Source organism: Takifugu rubripes, chromosome 15 (genome assembly GCF_901000725.2).
Source record: "Takifugu rubripes chromosome 15, fTakRub1.2, whole genome shotgun sequence".
Taxonomy (NCBI): Eukaryota; Metazoa; Chordata; class Actinopteri; order Tetraodontiformes; family Tetraodontidae; genus Takifugu; species Takifugu rubripes.
The window spans coordinates 3281083-3300419 of NC_042299.1; the positions used below are offsets into that span (position 1 = coordinate 3281083).

Below are 19337 nucleotides of genomic sequence, written 5' to 3' on the forward strand. Positions count from 1 at the left end.
AACTGAAGAAGGATTGTGAATAGAAGATTCTTTGTTTTCTTAATGTTTCTTGATGCTTGGTGCCATTTAAAATGTAATCCAGGAGGGAGACTTCCTGTCTTGTCTTCTGGCCATTCACCTACAGAACCTCTAACAACTAGTATAAAGTAAACCATTAATTAAAAAGAAAAAAAAACACTTCCTCATTGTAAATTTGTTTAACACAGCATGTCTTCATACTCATCAATGACCTAGGTGTGTGTGTGTGTGTGTGTGTGTGTGTGTGTAGGTGGAGTGGAACGGAAATAACTTCCTTGCTTCAGAGAAAGTTATCAGCCATAAAGTCAACCGTATGTGACATGGCTGCCCACGCAAACCTGCCCTAAAATCTTTGATGTGTATGTGTGCTTTGATAGCACCTCCCCAGCAGGAACCAAGGTTCTCTAAGTGGAAGGTGATAGATGATTTGTGACAAAGATTTTGGGTGTAATTGTGTCAATATAGAAATAAAGAACATAAGAAGGTATTCAGGATGTATTTATTTTGTGATTAATCACTAACCCTGATGTAGGGATGGGCTGCTGATTTGATTTTATTGTGCGTGTGTGTGTGTGTGTGTGTGTGAGTGTGTGTGTGTGTGTGTGTGTGTGTGTGTGTGTGTGTGTGTGTGTGTGTGTGTGTGTGTGTGTGTGTGTGTTTGGGGGTAGTGGGTGTAGTAGTATGCTTGTATAGGGTTTCCTAATATGGGCCGTCTTACAGAAGCACCCTCCCTCTGTGGGCCATCCCCCTGATCTCAGCCAGTGATGACACACCTCGGGTACGACTCACTTCGTTAATTGGCTAAAACCAGTTCTTACAGGAACCGCCTGTGATAAATGTGAGAGTTCTGAGAAGTCATTCATTTCTCCTCACTGCAGCGGCAGAGGAGGCACTGCAGGGGAGTTGAACGGGTTCATCGGCGCGCGTATGTGTGTGTGTGTGTTTGAGTCGGAGAGGAAGCCGAGTACGTGTGAGAGACAGCGGAGCGGGGGAATGAGTTTGACTACCACCGCCACAGCTGTCAATGTTCTCTCTTTCTTTCTTTAAATATATTTACTCTGTTTTATTTGTTTTTGAGCAGCACTGTGTTTGTAGCTTTGTCGACAGTTTTGCTGTGTGTGTGTGCGTGTGTGATGGGGGATGAGCAGTGAAGGGATTGCACTCATTGCTCTTTCAGTCTTTCTCTCTCCTCATAGAGAGGAAGCAGGGAAGAGTGACTCTGTACAGGACATAGGACAGCATGCCTCTCTTTGTTGCTGCCCTTGGGCTGGTGAGTAACAATGATATGACGTGATTTGACCCCCCCCCTTCCTTCCCTCCCTCTTCCCCATCTCTCCCTCTCTCTCTCTCTTTCTTTCTCTCTTCCTCTGTGTTGGTGGAGGCAGAGCTCTTTCACTGCTGGGTGCGGCACTGCAGAAGCCCTACAGAGAGTACTGGGAGGCCCAGAAGGCCAAGCCGCACCATCATACTGGAGAGGGGACCCCAACTGTAAGTACAGGGGCCTCAGCCCCCCCTCCGCTCACAGTCTCTTATTCATTCATTTGGGCATGCCAAGAAAAGATTGCAACCCCCTTACTTTTGCCTCTTTCACTCCTTCTCCCTCCACTTTTTTGTTCCCTGTCTTCTCTTTATCTCAGCTGACCCAATTCCACGAGAATAACTTAATATTCGTCTCACTGAAGCTAAACATTGATAAGAATTGAACTTAGATTTGGCCCATGTTATTCCAACCTGCTCTATAATGTTAGGGCCTGAGCAGGGTCTGTGCTGCGCTGGGCGGGCTGGGGAGGCCAGTGTGGGGTCTGGCTCCACTCGCTGTATTGAACTGTACTATTGTAGCATGAGGCATGCTGACTCATGTTCCATCTTACCAATTGGGAGTGTGTGTGTGAGTGTGGTCACTCCCCTGTGTGTCACACACACACACACACATTTGCACTCCATGCCCCGCCTGAACCCAGCGCTGACTGTAGACCACAGCAGCCCTCCCCAATCCCCAATGACAATTCATGAAAAACCCCCTCAACCTCCTCAACCCCCCCAATCCCTGACTACAACAAAAAGAGACAGTTGCGGCTGCTGAAATTTCTTCGGAAGCGTCCTCCCTTCTGCTTTGCATCTCACTTCTGCCTTTACAAAATCTGTTTAACACCCCCCCCCCCCTTTTTTTGAGGCATTTACAAAGAAAGAGATGAAAAAGAAAGAGTTACACAAGGACAGATTAAGGCATTTCTAGAACAATGTTCCTTTTTTCTTGTAACTTGAGCCTCCTGCAGTTACAACAGAGAAGCCAGGCATTTTAACTCAGTGGAGGCAGGCTGCAGGCTGGGGTCAGCGGGGGCGTTAGGAGGAGGATGGTGGGGGCTGCCTCGTGTTTTATTACCCCTGATCTTTATCTCTCCTGCACATGGAGCTGGATCCCCACCTAACCTACAGCATCAGGAGCAGAGGGGAGAACAGGGGAGGGGTGCGATGGTGGCTTTTGCCGAACTGACCGTGCTCCTCTCTTTCTCTCTCTCTCTGTGGTTCCTGGCAGGAGGAGAGCTGGTTGTCATGGCCCGTTGAGAGGGTTGTGGTCATCATGGTATGCTTCTTTGTTTGCTCCATTGTCAGCTCCATGGCTCAGAGCTGCGTTAAGCGGAGGCAGCAGGGAAAATGCATACAGAAGAAGAAGGCAGGGTGAAGACCGGCGTGAGACTGGATCCAAAGCGGTTGCCACCGCTCTCCTTCCCAGCTGATGCTCTGCTGCTCTCTGAATTAGTTGCTGCCGTCCGACTCCTCTCATAATAGCAACATGTTTAGCCTGAAATTGGATTTCCATTTACTCGCTGTTGTCATCTTTGCATTTGGCAGTGAAATCCGTGATTATTCTCTGGGAGGTAGGTACTCGCAAGTAAGCTGTTGCATAGCTTAGCGATCGGCTTCTGGTAGCTTTTCTGCGGGCGGACCTTGGGTTGCGCTGTTTGTTTGACTGGAAATGCTCATCGAGTGACTTAATTCATTGATCTGGATAAATAAGGACTATATCTTTTGATTACAGGGAAAATAACAGCTCCTTTATTTATCTGTTAACCACCAATAAAGTTGTGCGTTGCTGGATGTGGTAGGCAGAAACAATCCTATTTCTGTTTATTGTAGTTCAGTTTAATTGTACCTGTTGTTCAGACTACCATTTCTTTGCGTACACAGCGAAACCTGGCTCAGACGTTTTAAATGAGAAACAGTAAAATGGTTGCAAATCACCCTGCTGGTCCTTTTGTCTGCTCTTATTGTTCTGCTTCCAGGAAGAGAGCACATGAGTCAGACTGGGCCTACTTTACCAGATGCAGTCATATATTGAGTCAGTTCTACAAACATGTGCACATGTGTGAGACGGACGGTGAGGTGGTAGTAGGCTGCGAGGCTGCTGCATCTGCTTTTTATCTTCATTTTGCCTCAAGATTGTGTTCTGCTAATACTACATTATTTTTAATCCGGGATTTAACGGTCATTTTCCTTGGTTTTCCCTCGTTTTCAGAACTTTTTGTTAGTAAAAGAGAAATTGAGACAGAAAATTGATACTACAGGAGCCTGCTTGGTTTTCATTTTATCCGCGGATCTGATCGGCTGCTTCTCCAAAAGTGCAGCCCCTTCGTTATTCGTGACCGCCAGAGAAATGTGCTCTTTTCTTCTCCCTCTGTGTGCTGCTGCTGTGCTACGCTGGACTGAGCACAGTGGGCGCTAGAGCAGGCTCAGGCAAGGAGGGAGGAGAGGGAGGGAAAGAAAACCTCCCGAGCGCAGTGAAAAGCGTCTGTGCTGTTACCTCAGCTGAACCTCCAAATGAACTCGTTGCACTGCCCTAGTCACAGAGCCAGGAGACGAATCACTCGAGTAGATCTAAAACAGAGGGGTACTGTTGTGCGGGCTGAACCCGGCGCTCTGCACGAGCTCTACTCAGAACATTTTCATCTCCCCTCTTTTGTCTTGTCATGGTAAGTCGGATTAGGATTTTATTTATCTGTTCCTTTTTTTTTAACCATTGTTGTCTGTACATGCGTCTGTCACTCTCGGCCTGTCAAATAGCTTATCAGACTGGTGTTGGCTGTTAAGATTGCAAGGCGACAACAGTCTGTAGGCTGTCTGACATTTCGGGCTCTTTCATCTGACCAGCATCCTGTTTTGTTCTCCTTGTGTTATTTTCATTGTGTCAGTTAGCATCAGTTCTCATTTAGAGGTGTGTGCGACACTGTCACTTCTCTCTAGAGCAACTGCTTTGGAACATCAGTCTGAATGCTATTGTTTGTTTCCTCCATGGCAATGTTTCTCTGCGGCTTTTATGTGGGGAACTGTGTGTTTTCAGATCTTTGCAAATGCGGATTTAATGACACTAGTCTACCTCTGTATTATGTGTATGACTGTGTGTGTGTGTGCGTGAGAGAGTTGGCGCTGTTCTCTTGAATTTCCAGAGTGGCCAGAAAGTACACACCTTATTACAACACATCACATCAGCCAGTCATAGGTAGGGTGCTAACCAGCTCTCTCTTCCCCTTTACGCTTCCTTTTTTTTTTACTGAGGTCTTTCTTTTATTGCTTAATATGTGCTGTTTCTTTTTAAAACATTTTTTTAACCTAAATTATTGTTATTATTTCTTTATCTGTGACGGTGTTGAAACAATGAGTAGAATGCTGGAACTCATTGCTTGTCCAGTGGATACTTTTGCCACTAAGCCTCTGTGTTGTTTTAGATTTTATTTTTATTTTCCAGAAATATGGGCAATCTTTTTTCCCTTGGTCATAAGAGCAAAATCTTTGGATAACACTGGAATTGGCTTGCAGTGTTTTTCTTGGCACTTTCAGCATGTCCTGTTCCATAAAGGGGCTCCCTTTTGGCATGCCTGTCCGTACTGAGAGAGAGTCTGTGTGTGTGTGTGTGTGTGTGTGTGTGTGTGTGTGTGTGTGTGTGTGTGTGTGTGTGTGTGTGTGTGTGTTAGACTAAATGTTTATTTTTCAGTATGCATCTGTATATCTTACCTAACAGTTGTCTGGGTTATCTCACATGTGAATGTTTGGTTACTGTATTTGCTGTCACTATCAATAAAATCTGATAAAAACAGAATTTGTCATGTTGAGTTTGTCATGTGTGGGTCCTGAACACACTTTCAAAGATACCAGGTTCCTTCAGAAGCCTGATTTCACAATCCAATATTTCACATCCAAGTGGATCAATTTACAGTTTATACGCTGACATTATCGCTGGTTCAACTTCCATTTCAAGCCTCTGCATCTTAATCTGCAACTACTGCACAAAATGATCTTCCAATATATCCATATATGATATATCCAATATACAATGAATTTTGAGAAAATATCTATTATATATATCAATTCATACATGAACCAGCCAGAAACATATCTTGAAGGCTATTTTATATTGGTTTCTGGTGTGATTCCTTTATGTTTTTTTTCTTATCAGAATCTGGCGCTGGTGTCTGTGCGCACACCTGGTGATGTAATGAGGTCAGATCTGTGGGCCGCACTAAGAGACCCTGCGTTTTTGCAATTTTCCAAAGACAGCCACACCCTGAGCACCATGAAGATGACTACTTCCACCCACCCACCTCCTCACCCTGCCCTGCGGCTCTGGCTGGAAACCCAACATGCAAATCCTGCCTGTTCAAACAGGCTGGTGGGGGTGACATTCAAATCATCGTACTGGCTTTATCCCTCCTCTTTTTCTCTCTACATTCACTACATTGAACCACCGAATCCAGGGGTACTGCTTAAGTGTGCTGCCACCACCCACCCACTTATCCCCCCCCCCCCCCACACACACACACACACATGCAGACACACACCACCTTCCTATTAGCAGTTTAACCACTGACAGATGCTGAAATATTGCTGAATTTCTCCTCAACCCAGCCACCCAGAGAGCTCACTCTACATTTGGTTATCCACTTTGTTCCTTTCGCACCCATCTCATTAAATTATGCTGAGCTTGTGAATTCTTTTTCTTTCCTTAATTCAAAATCTTATTAAGCTCCATTGTTTATGGAAGGAGCAGTCAGAAGGTCACATCAGGCCACAGAAGAGTGAGCAGCCAGAACAAAGGTTGCAGAAGCACGACTTTCATGTGAGACACTGAGGGTTAAACACAGTATCGTTTTTTAGAAAAAGAAAACTAAACAAGAGAAAGAAAGATGAACCGAATATTTATTTTTATTCTAAGATGATTTGAAATTTGAATGCACTTTTTTGTTGGAAGTGTTTCTTTGGAATGTTTCCAATTCACACACCAAGCGACATTGAAATCCCCGCGTTTTTGTATAATCCTGTTAGATAACAAACCAAAAAACCCCTCTGTGGCAGTGCTGATAAAGCTAATCAAGAATAAAAACAGGATTTTCACAGCATTACATTTATCTCAGAGTGTATTATGTCGCTCTTCATGTGCACAGTTGTATTCCTGTTGCAAACTTTTAGATGAAATAAGACATTTTCTTACCTGTTGCACAACAAAATGAGAAACGTTTGATTATTTAAGTAGCATCATATTATTTGTCCACTTAAAAACAGACTGGTTCTTAGAAGAGCCAAGAGTAAATATGTGGGGATGTTAAAAGAGCGCATTCAGTCAGGATCATCTATTTTTTCTGGCAGTATGAGGCAAAACACACACACGTGTACGCGTACATAGTAGCTTTTTAACAAATTCTCTTCAATCCGTCCCACATATTTATTACTCCTCTGAGACAGTTGAAGGATGCGTTTTGGGCTGTTGAAGTGAAATCACAGCATTGATTTGTTCTCCATTCATCTTATAGAGAAAACCCCTTTTGTGGGTCTACATGTCATAACACGGGGTGGATGCTGCATTTGCGCCTGTGCCTTCATCTCTCCTGCTTTCTGTCTCCCAGGAATGTCTGTCATTCAGGTGAGAGGTAAATGGGCTGAAGCTTTAAAATATGACTCTGCAAGATGACTGACTGAAAAAATATTCAGACAAAAAAGAACGCTTGGAACAGAAATAACACACCCCTCTGACGTGACAAGATGTCACTGAGTCAGAGCTTAGAATGCTTGAAATGTGAAAGCATGGACTCCTCCACATAAAACTTTGTCCTCAGGCAATGATTATAGTTTGAGGCCAGCTTTGCAGTACATGTCATTGCAGGTATCTGTGTCATGCTACCGTCTTACAAATATCAACGTCACTGCCTTGCATGGGCCCTGGACCTGAGTAACGTCTGACATGCCCGTTCAACTAAAGGAGAGAATATTGAAATTCTCCGGAAATGCTGGTGCACATAAACAATGTGATCATGAGAATAAATATAGCTCTTTTATGAATGACCAAAACTGATAACTACATTTTTCGCATGGAGAACGAGCTGTTCTGTGGGTGGAGGAAGCACAAGACAGTTCTGTACCAGAGCATCCTCTAGCTTTATGCAAGACATTTGTGCCACCACAATACTGGTAGATGACTTATACGTGTGGTCTAAAATCCATCATGAGGAGGAATGTGAAAATGGAACTCTGGTGAACAAAATGTACAGTTGTGCATTGATGAAGACAGTTTGTGATGTATTCAATTCCACCAAAGAGTAAAAAAACAAGTTGAAGGGCAATTTATATGTATTTATTTTTTTATCATTTTTAACTTTTAACATAAAAGTAATACAAAAATAAAAAAACAAAGCAAATAAACCAATAAACTGAACCACCACCAGTGAAGGACCACTTGAGATCAGCTTTTCCCAACAGATATTTTAGCTCTGATATTTAACATAAATGTCTCCCCAGTCGTCACTAAATCCCGATGCAGTCTCTCCTCGGTGTACTGACATCAAAACCATATTTATGATCTCCACATTTTCAGCATGGCAGTCAGTGTTAATTTTAGTCTTGTTCACTGCATGAAGCCTGTTTACTCCATGCAGTGTGGTTGTATGCAGCGTGCCCATCAGTGTACTGCAAAGAACCACAAAGAGCACACACAGCCAGACACATCCACACCAGACTGCACAGCAAACACACTGTGCTGTCTGGTTTCTCTGAGGTGATGGTCCCTCAAAAGATTTGTTTTTAGTGCTTTAGTAACTTATCCAGACCCTTTTAAAGGGCAGCATGCATATTTTTTATTACTTTTCATTTACATTAAGACTGCACCACCCAAATACTTGTTTCTATTCACCCAGTTGTTCTTATAATAATAATAATAATATTACTTGCATTGTTACAATAGTATTTGTGTTATTGTGTAATGTTTTCATAACTAAGAGTGATATATTTTCATATGTCGAATTATTGTGGCAGGTTTATGTGAAAACACTGTGAAACCTCAAGTATTTTAATCAAAATGTGATCAGGTTTTATTAGATCAGGGGTGAACTGCATTCAGAAGCATTTAGGCAAAGGTTATTTTGGAAATATGATGTAAAATATAAAAAGTGAAGACATCGACTACAAAATGAAGGTAGTCTCCAAGACTGGCCTTTCCTGCTGGTTTAGAGAGATGAGAAAACAGCATTTAGAAGATCAGGGGAGCGAGGGAATGAACTCAACACCGACCTCAAGTCATCACGGAGACCCACAAAAGAGCCATACAACTCTCCATCATTGTCTCCTCTGCTCTTTTATAAACAGAACCAAGTCAAATGAAACAGAAAACACAGAAAAGATCTTTGGTGATTGACGGCAGCTGGATTTCATCAGAGAGCAATCAACAAGAACAAACTATTTGCTGGGATTGAGGCAGAACCACTGAGCCACAGGAGGTCCTTTCCGAGCCGGTGGAGCGCTCGGTCGCCCTCCCTCCACAAACATATCACATATGCAAACACGCATATGTGTGACATGTACAGACCCATTTTAAAATGTTGGATTAAGACAAAAATCTACAGTTCCATCTCTAATCCATAAAACTGAAAGCCTGTATTCCTGTCATTATGCAGCTGGGACATTCTGCTGAGCCATCTCTTATCAGCCATACTACAGAAAAAAAGAAATCCCAATAACTTTCATTAGTTTAATACATTCACCACCTCAAATTATTGCACCAACCCTGCAAAGAATTCTGGATTTCTCTCTCTTATTTTCTTGACTGCTTGATCCCTTTCGGGGTCAGGGGGGTGATGCTGGAGCCTCTCCCAGCTGCATATGTGCTAAAGCTGGGTCCACCCCTGAACAATTCTCCAGCTCATCACAGGGCATTTCAGGGTTGGGTAGCCTGCTCAAGGGCATCTCGCCAGTGCTCTGAAGGTGTCCTGACTCCCAGAACACCTCCCATGTGTACTATGCATTGGGGTTTGAACTGAGAACCCTCCACTTCTCTGCCATTTCAGACATGAGCCCAACCATGCAGAATGTATATAGATACACAAGCGTCTTTCCTGGAATGTCAGTCCAACATTAGTGTGAGGAGGACCAGGGTCCAGTGAATTAAGATCCAGTGAATAAAGAAAAATAATCTTATTAATCAGGTGGTGAGACCTTCTGTTAAGCAGAATATTTAGTTTTTATAATAGGCCAGTCTATAAAGTCTGTCGCTAACTTTATTCAGAACTTGTGACAATTTAATTTGTAATTGAAGTTCAACTATATGAGAATGAATATACTATGTATCACTGAAAATAGTGTTTAGTCATTCCACCTACCAATGGATACAATAGTGTGTGTGTGTGTGTATATACACACACACACATATATATACATATATAATTATTATGAAAAGTATTATGGAATGTTTCTTTTTATCTGCTGCCCTCTACTGGAGATAGACGGGCGTGGCTCCCCAGATTGGGTTAAAACATTTATGAACAGAAGCAATTTATTAAATTAATCACAAGTTAAATTATGATTATAAAAATGTCTTTTTTTTCATTACAACAAATGCCTATTGCTGCTCAGTCTACCAACAAAAAATGAAAATGTTTTTCAAGAAGTTTCTATTATTCTTATGGTGTATAATTTTGGTTGTGGTCTTAACTAATTCAATTTTTCTTCCTGGCATAACAGTAAAAACAATTTGGTAAAACAACAAAGTATCGGTGATGACGCATGTTCTGTTGCAGTGATGACATTTTTATTTTCTGGGAAGAAAGGAGATTTTTCTCCTAAACTAAGGAGCCTAAAAAGGGTAACAAGACCTAGTCCATCACACAACTATCAACACAATAACCACATCTGGGTTACCAGATTATATCTGTGTTCTAGCATAAAGAAACCAGATCAAGCAAATTATAATAATGATCTCATAATCTGGTAGCTCTAAATGAAACAGAACTTTGACTTTTTCAGTTTGGATTTGGCTGCTTGCGTGAACTGTGAAGTCACCAGTTTTAAATGAAATATGGAAGAATGCTTTTCTGCGCAGCCTTTTATTTTTCATCATTTTACAAATTCAGCATGAGGCCAAGACAAAGACTAAAACAGTTTGGACGTATACAAATGAAGGAATGAGTGGAGGGATGCTAAAGATAGGGGTCCTGTCCATGCCAGAGAACCAAGAGGAGGACCAAGGAGAACATACAGGTACAGCTGACAAGGAGAATGAGTTGCCATGGTGATTCCATAAAACAGTAGACTAATAGAATGTCTGCTTTCGTTAATAAATAGAGAAACTTTGACATTTGTGGACTTTACATCTGCCCTATTTGTTTCTTCAAGTACCACCTCAAAAATTACTTCTACCAGCATGGCCAACATCAAAATAGAGCATTTTTTTTAGCTCAGGTTTGCACATAACCAACAAGGGTTTTTACGTAAAAGTATATATTTTTTATTAATATTGTCAGCTACTTCAAACATTAGAAACATATTTTAAACATTACAACAGCACTTGAATATAATTAAAAAAAACTATTCAAAACGATTCAATTAAAATGCATTGTACCCGAAGGATTGATCAAATTTATACTTAAATGTACAACAAAACTGTATCTCAATAAAAATTAAGTTAAAGGTTGAAATAAAAACCTTTTTTCTTAAACATTAAGTTGGCCTGTCATCTTACATTTAAATAGGTAGATGTTTATTTAACGCCACGTCTTCTGTCTGACTTAGTTTTCTGGTGTAGGAGCAGTTTTCCAGATTTGTAACTCCAAAAAGAGATTTTTTTTATTGTAAATGTTTTAAATCCCGTTGCTCTTTTACAATGATTACTTGATGACTTCTTTCTCCAGCCAGGGTCAGAGTGAGAAGATGCCGCTGGCCGACACTAGAGGCTTCTCCCCACCGTGTTGTTGTGGTTAGCTCCGGCGTTAGCCCATGCTGGCTGTGTTCCCCCGGCTTAGTGAGGATGGATCGCCCATAAAGCGGGAAAGCGGAGTTGTGTTTTCTGACCAAACATTGACTGAGGTGCGTCGGCCATGGCTGGAATTTTCGACATCGATTTGGATCAACCGGAGAACGTCTCTGACGACGACCTAGATGACGGGGTGAGTTTAAGCTAGCGCCGGGCTAATGTAGGCGCGCTTAGCCCGGTAGCACGCGCTTCAGTTCACTTAAAGGCCTGTGTCGCTATAAGGGATGCGGCATCCAATATCGGACAGCTCCTTCCACACCATTCCCGCGGAATTGGAAACTACGTTTTAAACAAGCATCTCATTGTATTTAAGTGAATAAAAACATCTTGTCTCCATTCGGAATGTTGCGCAAAAGTCTGATAAACTATTTCGACCCCCGGAGCTTCGTGGCGCTCGTAACGACAACCCGAAACGCTGAAAGCGGATCAGAGATTCGTTCGCGGGTTAATCTGATCACAGTTGAATCGACAACCATTAAAGATGCCCTCGCCTAGATAAACACGCTCCGCACCGGTGAGGGTGCTCTTCTCTCAAAATATCCTGGAAAATGGACAGAAACCGAACGTTAAATCTCGCCAAAATAGCCCGCATCCACCGGAAGTTATCCCCGATGGGCTACATGTCTGATAGCGGTATCAATCTGCGTCGACTTTCCTCTCATATTCCTCAAACAAACTGAAATATTAATTAAACTGCTCTTAGGTCTGATATAAACGAACTGTCATAGAAAGGACCGAGAGATAAATTAAATATCAGCCACCGTCAACATATGAGCGCTTTCTAACCTTCCGAACCCCCCGCAGCGATATTAAAACAGCGGAGTTTTGTTTTCTGATCACTATTATAAATGTAGACTTGACCAAGACCCGCTTAAACTTACGACTGTTGAAAAAAGTATTTAAAACACAACAAACTTTGTCAAAACTCGTATGCTTGAAAGTTAGCGAATCTTTACAGAATGATAACCGCGCATGCGCAGTTTTTAACGTTCTACCGCGTCTCTCCCCCCCATTTTTAGGGCCAACTTAATGAATATATGGACCAGTGTGGCAGTTTTGAATTGTAAGTATAAGGTAAAGTATTATTTTCAGTGTCTTTTAGCATAAATGTAGTCACACTGAGCATCAGATGCCATCAAGCTCTGCGCTCCATGTTCTAATATTCTTCATGGTTTATTTTGTTTTGCCAGTAACATGGATGATTGTGAGAAGTTTGAAATTTCAGAGAACAGCGTGAACAAAGGAAAAGAGCAGATCAGGCCCGAATGCTTTGAGCTGTTAAAGGTTTTGGGGAAAGGCGGCTATGGGAAGGTAAAATTCTCACCCATAATAAACTCAAAGTGGATTTAATTCTCTGCCATCCATGAGTTATAATGCACCCATCTTTGAACAGAGTGGTTCAATAATGTATATTTGAATAAAAACAGTTGGGCCGTAACTTTTAAATGTCATTAAATTAAATGGACCTACAATTTCTGCAGGTGTTTCAGGTTAGGAAGGTATCAGGTGCCACATCTGGGAAGATATTTGCAATGAAAGTTTTGAAAAAGGTGAGTTAATGTGCAATTATTTGTCTAATGGTTTAAATATTAAGGTTTGATGTATTGACATATTTTTGCTTATTCAGTGTTTTAGACGCACATGAGAACTGATGGTTGTGTTTTTGCATAACCCCATCTGTTGCATGTAATATCTTGGAAAGCCAACAAAGCAAACTTGCGGCTGCCCGCCGCAGTTTAACTGTGTGTCGAGTTTCACATTTGCTGACGGTCACTGTGTGTCTCTTGTGAGGCCATACAGCTAAATTCAGTTATGAAGCCAGAAACTGTGGGTTGACCACCAAAAATGATAGTTTGAGCTTTTCTTCGGCACGAAACCTCAGACCTGCTGGTTCTGTTGGGCTTGACCTTTTCTGCAGCTAGCAAAGACGTGCTGTCTGGATCTGCCTGACAGAGCCAGCTCATGTTCCCCAAGTCTTGTGGTCTGAGTGTTTATTGTCTTCATGGAAAGGACTGTCGCTCCCATCCTGGTGTCCTGCTTCACTGGGTGCTTCTGAAGCTGCTGTTGAAAAATGTACCCATTAAGTTCTTCTGAATCCTGCCAGGCCATGATTGTGCGTAATGCCAAGGACACAGCACACACCAAAGCTGAGAGGAACATTCTGGAGGAGGTGAAGCATCCCTTCATAGTGGACCTCATCTATGCCTTTCAGACAGGTGGAAAGTTGTATCTTATCCTGGAGTATTTGAGCGGTGAGATATCCAATGGCAATGCTACATTCTTGCACAATCAGGTTATTCAAATTTGGTTTTTACTAATCAATTAAGTCAAATGATAATTGATATGTGAGTATAGGTGGAGAGCTGTTCATGCAGCTGGAACGAGAGGGCATCTTCATGGAGGACACAGCATGGTGAGTTTACTGAATTATTGATGTGACAGTAATTTATATGTTGATGTGGGTTTTTTTTTTGGTTTTTTTTGGACAAAAATCTCAAAAGTGTTCCAATTAAAGTAGGTTTGACAAAATAAGAAATAAATAAAGAAAGTGTCCGTTATTGTTACCTGAGCACGATGTCCCGATTGCGAGTTAGTAACATTGAAAGCTAATGTACAGTGCTGAGGATTATTTTGTTCAGCCCATGATTGAGTCCCAGTGCTTATCTTATTCTAGAAGAAGAAAGTCAAAATCGCAGTGGTGCTTAGAGCAGTCGAGTATTTTTGGGTGCTGTTGTGTTTTCTAAACACAGCCTGGAGATGTACATGCTGACTACCTGAACTAAACTGCTGAAACAAATAAGGGCCAGTAAGATTCCAAATGCCACTATCAGAGAAGCAGGGGAAAATCTTGTCGACTACAGGACTTTGAGCTTGCTTTTCTTTTCTTTTTTTAACTGTTGCTAGTTTCTATCTGGCTGAGATCTCAATGGCACTGGGTCACCTGCACCAGAAAGGCATCATCTACCGAGACCTGAAGCCTGAGAACATCATGCTGAACAACATTGGTAATAATGTGTGTTTGAATGTCTCCTGTCTTTTGTTACACAGCATTTGTTGGGACAAAACCTGAAACCGTATTGAACAAAGACTAATGACTGATACACTGCGACTGTTATTAAGATAAAATAAACCTAATATTGATCCCGCAGTGGTAAACGTCAGATGAAAATATGAAAAGTAAAGTGAGAGAGGAAATATGGATATAAAATATAGAAGTTAATTCAAATCAAATCAATCTTTATTTATAGAGCGTCTTTTACAATCAAAATTGTTTCAAGGCGCTTTCCAGAATCCCAGGGCCTGACCCCAGACAAGCAACAGTGGCAGGAAAAACTCCCCTTTAACAGGAAGAAACCTTGAGCAGGACCAGGCTCATGTAGGGGGACCCTCCTGCTGATGGCCGGCTGGGTAGAGAGAGAGGGGAAGGGGGAGGACAGGAGGAGGATAGAATGGAGAGGAGAGGAGAGGAGATGACGGGCGCAGAGCACAGAAACACATACAAAAATACACTATTTATGCAAGCCGCCGGCCGAGTGGGTCAGCGGGGCCGGAGGTCATCATGCAGCTCCGAAGGCGGCGATACCTGTAAATGAATACAGAAGGGGGAAGCGGGGGGGGGGAGAAGCAGAAAAACTACAAAAGAATCAGCATAACTAGTCTGCTTGATGAGGAAGAGGAGAGGAAACCATGACCCAGTGGGGTGACAGAGGCCTGTCAGGTGATCATGTTTCTGGACCCCGGCAGCCTTGGCCTATAACAGCATAGCTAAGATGTTAACCTAATGATTAGACGACCCCCTAAGTATGATAATTTGTCTGTCTATGATAGTAACTGGAACTACAGAATTAGTAACAATAAGCTATTTCAAAGAGGTAGGTTTTGAGTCTGATCTTAAAAGTAGCGATGGAGTCAGCCTCCCGTACCTGTACAGGGAGATGGTTCCATAGCAGGGGGGCCTGGTAGCTAAATGCTCGGCCCCCTATTCTACTCCAAGAGACTCTGGGAACCACAAGTAGACCAGAATTCTGAGAGCGGAGCGGTCTATTGGGCTGGTGAGGTGTAAGGTGTAATTACGTACCATTCATTGTTTTTTCTTTCCGTTAGTCAGTAAAATTGTCATTTATTTATTTAGCTTCATCAGTGTCTTTTCTCTTTCCCTTCTCTCCTTTTTAGGACATGTGAAGTTAACAGACTTTGGTCTATGCAAAGAGTCCATCCATGATGGAACTGTCACTCACACCTTCTGCGGCACCATTGAATACATGTATGTGCCAAAAATCCTGCCCCTTTATGGGAGAGTCACTGTTATTGCTGCTCTCACCAAACACACCTCCTCAGTGATGAAGGAGATCCACTAGATGATGTCTTTACCGGTTTCCCCCAGGGCTCCAGAGATCCTGATGCGGAGTGGACATAACCGAGCAGTGGACTGGTGGAGTTTGGGAGCTCTCATGTATGACATGCTGACAGGAGCAGTATGTATTCACTCGAACTTCTGTTTCACTGCATTACACGTTTAAAATGTTTTGGTTGGAAGCATTTCTACAGTTTAGCGAGTCTTGTTTCTGCTTTATCGTAGCCTCCGTTCACCGGGGAAAACCGCAAGAAGACCATTGACAAAATCCTGAAATGCAAACTCAGCCTCCCTCCATACCTCACACAAGAAGCCAGGGACCTTCTGAAAAAGGTAGCCTGAACCAGCCACTGTGAACCGTTGAACTGAAGTAGTCATTTAAAGTGATTGATCAGATTTTCTTTTCCATATTTTTGAAAGCTGCTAAAGAGAAACGCCTCACTGCGACTCGGGGCTGGTCCAGGAGATGCTGCTGAAGTTCAGGTCGATACCTTAATGAATGCTAAAGTCACGAGTCCATTGCCTGTTATTCCGTCAGTGATTTTAGGTCATCATTCAGCTGTCATCAAACCAATGTTCTGTTTCCAAGGCCCACCCATTCTTCCGGCACATAAACTGGGATGACCTCCTTGCTCACAAAGTCGAGCCTCCATTTAAGCCTTTCCTGGTAATTCTTTAAATGTATTTCTTGTACACAGCAGCTTCCTCTGGGACCTTACTTGCCAGGTGATTCACTAACCCACTTGTTTTGGCAGCAATCGGCCGATGACGCCAGTCAGTTTGACTCCAAGTTCACGAGCCAGACTCCAGTGGATAGCCCTGACGACTCCATGCTTAGCGAAAGTGCCAACCAAGTCTTCCTGGTAACGATGTCCCTGTTGTATCATTAGAGGTTCCATCTTCACGCTAAGTGTGTAAGGTTGCAGTTTTGGGTTTGAGTTCAGTTCCACTTCATTTATAGTGTGTCAGTTGGGTGAATTGTGAGACTACGTGTTTATTTAATGATGTATAATCAGAGTTATTTAAGAAAGTTCTCATTTCAGTCCTACCCTCAGGGCGTGTCCTCCTCCTCTCTGGTTCAGGTTATGTGTTCGGAATAGGTTGCCATGGCAGTCAAAGTCGGGTTAAATGGCCACGTTTGTGTCGGCGAAAAGTTCAAACTCGTCATATCCCACTAACCCTCTAATCTGCCTTCATTGTACACCCCTCAGCTCTTGGTGTAATGTTGTTATTTCCTCCTGACAAGTAGTTCTTACGAGAATTCAGTAATGAATCCCATCTGGTTTAGTCTCATTTCTGTTCCTGGAAGCTTCGATTACTGTTGACCACATTGCATGTTTTGGTTTACTCAGCATTTCATTGCTCATCATCAGCTGTGGCTTGTTTTTGGAAGCTTCCTTTTCTGTCCCCCAATGCTTCCCCAGGGTTTCACCTACGTAGCCCCGTCTGTGCTTGAAAATGTCAAAGAGAAGTTCTCTTTTGAGCCAAAAGTTCGCTCACTGCGGAAGTTCCCTGGGAGCCCAAGAACACCTGTGAGGTAATGATATGTTGATTTTGGTTTTGTTCCGGACAGATGGGAAACAGAAGCCTGTGCTGGATCTAGTTTGGCTTACATAAACCCATTGAAACAGTAAATCCTTTATATCTGCATGACATCATCTCGTGTCTCTCCAGTACTAGTAAATGGGATTTACAAAAACTGAAATTGTGAGGGTGCATTAAATTGACTTATCAAAATTTGTAAAGATGCAAAAATACCCAAAGTAGTGTTTTTAATAACTGTTAATGGCCACTTCAGGCTGGACACTGCTTAGAAATGGGATTGTTTCAGCATGGTCGTCTGATGTCAGAGATACAGCAGTTGTTACAGCGAAGAGGCGACATCGTCAACCTTCTAACCACGAGGTTAGCTCAGAATGATAAATGTCCCGTCCTCCTTCCACAGTCCTGTGAAGTTTGTCGGGGGGGACTGCTGGCTCCGAGGGCCCGCACTGACCACCTGCCCATCCCATCTACCCCCGTGCTCTGTGGAACAGCCCATGGAGGTGTCAACCGTTGAGCAAATGGACACGAGCAGCAGCGGCACCACCCCCTCCGAGGCCTCGGCACCACTTCCCATCAAGCACCCTCCAGGCATCAGCACTGCGCCGTACAAAAAGCACGTCTACCCCATGAACTCCAAGAGGCCAGAACATCTGAGAATGAATTTATGACGCTCGGCTTCTCCGCGGACATTAGGACTCATCAAGTTCCTGCCTTCAGCATTTCCAGCCTTTTTATTATTTAGTTTCACAGAGCTAGATTGTAGATCTTTTAAATATTGACTGACACTTTCAATGCTGATTACCAGCTTTTCCAGCAGGGCCTTGCCTCCTCTTGGTCTTGGTTGGTCTGGACTACTCAGCCCATGCTGAGAATCTGAGGGGGGGCAGTCTCCTCAATTGGCATTATCTTCACTGGTGCTTTTTTTTAGGTTTAACCCTGAAAAATATCACTTTGTTCTGTTTGTTGTTGACGGCACTCCATGAACTGAGGGTGGACCTATGTTTTATATTTAACACTCTAGTGTCAACAATTATTAGATAGTAATTCCATTCTAAACGCAGGTATGTGCTTCATTTCTGTTTTAGGAAACAACACATTGCCTTCTACACTGGAGAGTGCATTTGTGGTCACGTTGAGCTATAAAAAGACCAATTTTAAAATGAAATGGTAGCTGACGGCATCACTAGCAGAACTGCTGGTGAATGCTGGCACCGCTTTACTTGTCCTGGAAGGTTTTTGGGAGGCAGATGTGTGCAGAAGCACTGTTAATTGTGTTTGGATTGAATGTAAATGGACTCTAACGGCCTCCTCGTGTGTCACTTCACTCACGCTCTCATTTCTGCAGCGTTATTCTGAACTCATCTGTTCAGGCATTCCTTGCTGACTTTGGTGACCACAGCGGTCATGTTTTGGTGCTTTCCTTGTGTTTTTTGTGTTTACATCAACAGTTAGGTTTTAGGGAGGTACAGACACCCATTTGTGCTTATATTTGGGATGTTTGTGCAGCTACAGGCTTGATAACGTGAATGAGGGATGTCTCATTGTAGAACTAAACATGTCATTATGCTGGTTTACGTGGGTTATTTAAATTGAGTGACAGATGTAAAGGAAGTCTACTTTGTATTTAAGGGATTGACCAAAATCACTGTCAGTGAACCAAATGATTTTATTTTTTCAGGGTTGCAAGCAACCCCAACATTCAGAATGTGATGTTTTATTTTTTTATTCTATTAGTGTTCTCCTCAAACCTCATATTTGACCATACTTTGTGTTCACATTGATGCTGTGTCATAAGGATGTTTAAATTGGATAAAGCCGGATAACGCTGTTACTGGGATCATTGTTGCGTATAGCTGATTTTTTTCATTTGGTCATACTTTAACACATTTTATAATGGGCATCTTTTGGTTTTTAAATCCTTTTTCTTTAACTTGTTACTGTAATTTTTTAATTTATGTGCCATTATGTTTTTAGCGCATCATCCTCACTATGCAAACAATGTATTTATTATGTAGTATTATTTAGCTAAGGCAGCAGAATATGTGATCCTTTTATTTGATCTTATTTTCATAATAAACATGGAAAAAGGATTATGTCAAAGCGTCATGGTGACCTCAGACTTAGTTCTGTTTT

At 42.4% G+C, this 19337-nt stretch overlaps 2 protein-coding genes and 1 non-coding gene across 15 annotated transcripts in view; all 3 read left to right on the forward strand.

Annotated features, from left to right (window-relative positions):
• LOC105417428 (vacuole membrane protein 1-like) overlaps nucleotides 1–6188 on the forward strand; it is a 37104-nt gene extending 30916 nt beyond the window's left edge. For 3 of the 10 annotated variants that reach the window (XR_003891087.1, XR_003891089.1, XR_003891091.1), the window contains one exon: nucleotides 1215–1343. Coding sequence is in view for 2 of the 10 variants with exons in the window: in XM_029848826.1 (XP_029704686.1) it covers nucleotides 1404–1506; nucleotides 5471–5866 (499 nt within the window). In the remaining 8 variants the exon portion in view is untranslated. Of the gene's footprint in view, nucleotides 1–268; nucleotides 1358–1403; nucleotides 1507–5470 lie in introns of those variants that run through there. The other 7 variants (XM_029848826.1, XM_029848827.1, XR_003891082.1 and 4 more) reach the window with 5 other exon arrangements.
• Nucleotides 4071–4143, forward strand: mir21 (microRNA mir-21). The gene has a single exon (NR_105334.1). It is a non-coding gene; the product is annotated as a microRNA mir-21 (primary transcript).
• Nucleotides 6189–10252: 4064 nt separating the features above from the next.
• Nucleotides 10253–19308, forward strand: rps6kb1a (ribosomal protein S6 kinase b, polypeptide 1a). Of its 4 annotated transcripts, none has more exons than XM_011611054.2 (15): nucleotides 10253–11438; nucleotides 12325–12379; nucleotides 12496–12616; nucleotides 12787–12855; nucleotides 13410–13557; nucleotides 13661–13718; nucleotides 14210–14310; nucleotides 15479–15569; nucleotides 15690–15780; nucleotides 15885–15992; nucleotides 16080–16142; nucleotides 16249–16326; nucleotides 16415–16522; nucleotides 17084–17196; nucleotides 17605–19308. In XM_011611054.2, the coding sequence occupies exons 3-15, from the start codon at nucleotides 12500–12502 to the stop codon at nucleotides 17870–17872; spliced, it is 1413 nt and encodes a 470-aa protein (XP_011609356.1). In that variant the 5' UTR covers nucleotides 10253–11438; nucleotides 12325–12379; nucleotides 12496–12499; the 3' UTR covers nucleotides 17873–19308. The 4 variants fall into 4 exon arrangements, with proteins under 4 accessions (XP_011609356.1, XP_011609355.1, XP_011609357.1 ...); XM_011611053.2 differs by having other exon boundaries at nucleotides 10254–11438; nucleotides 12325–12368; XM_011611055.2 differs by having other exon boundaries at nucleotides 10254–11438; nucleotides 12325–12368; nucleotides 12531–12616.
• Nucleotides 19309–19337: the final 29 nt, after the last annotated feature.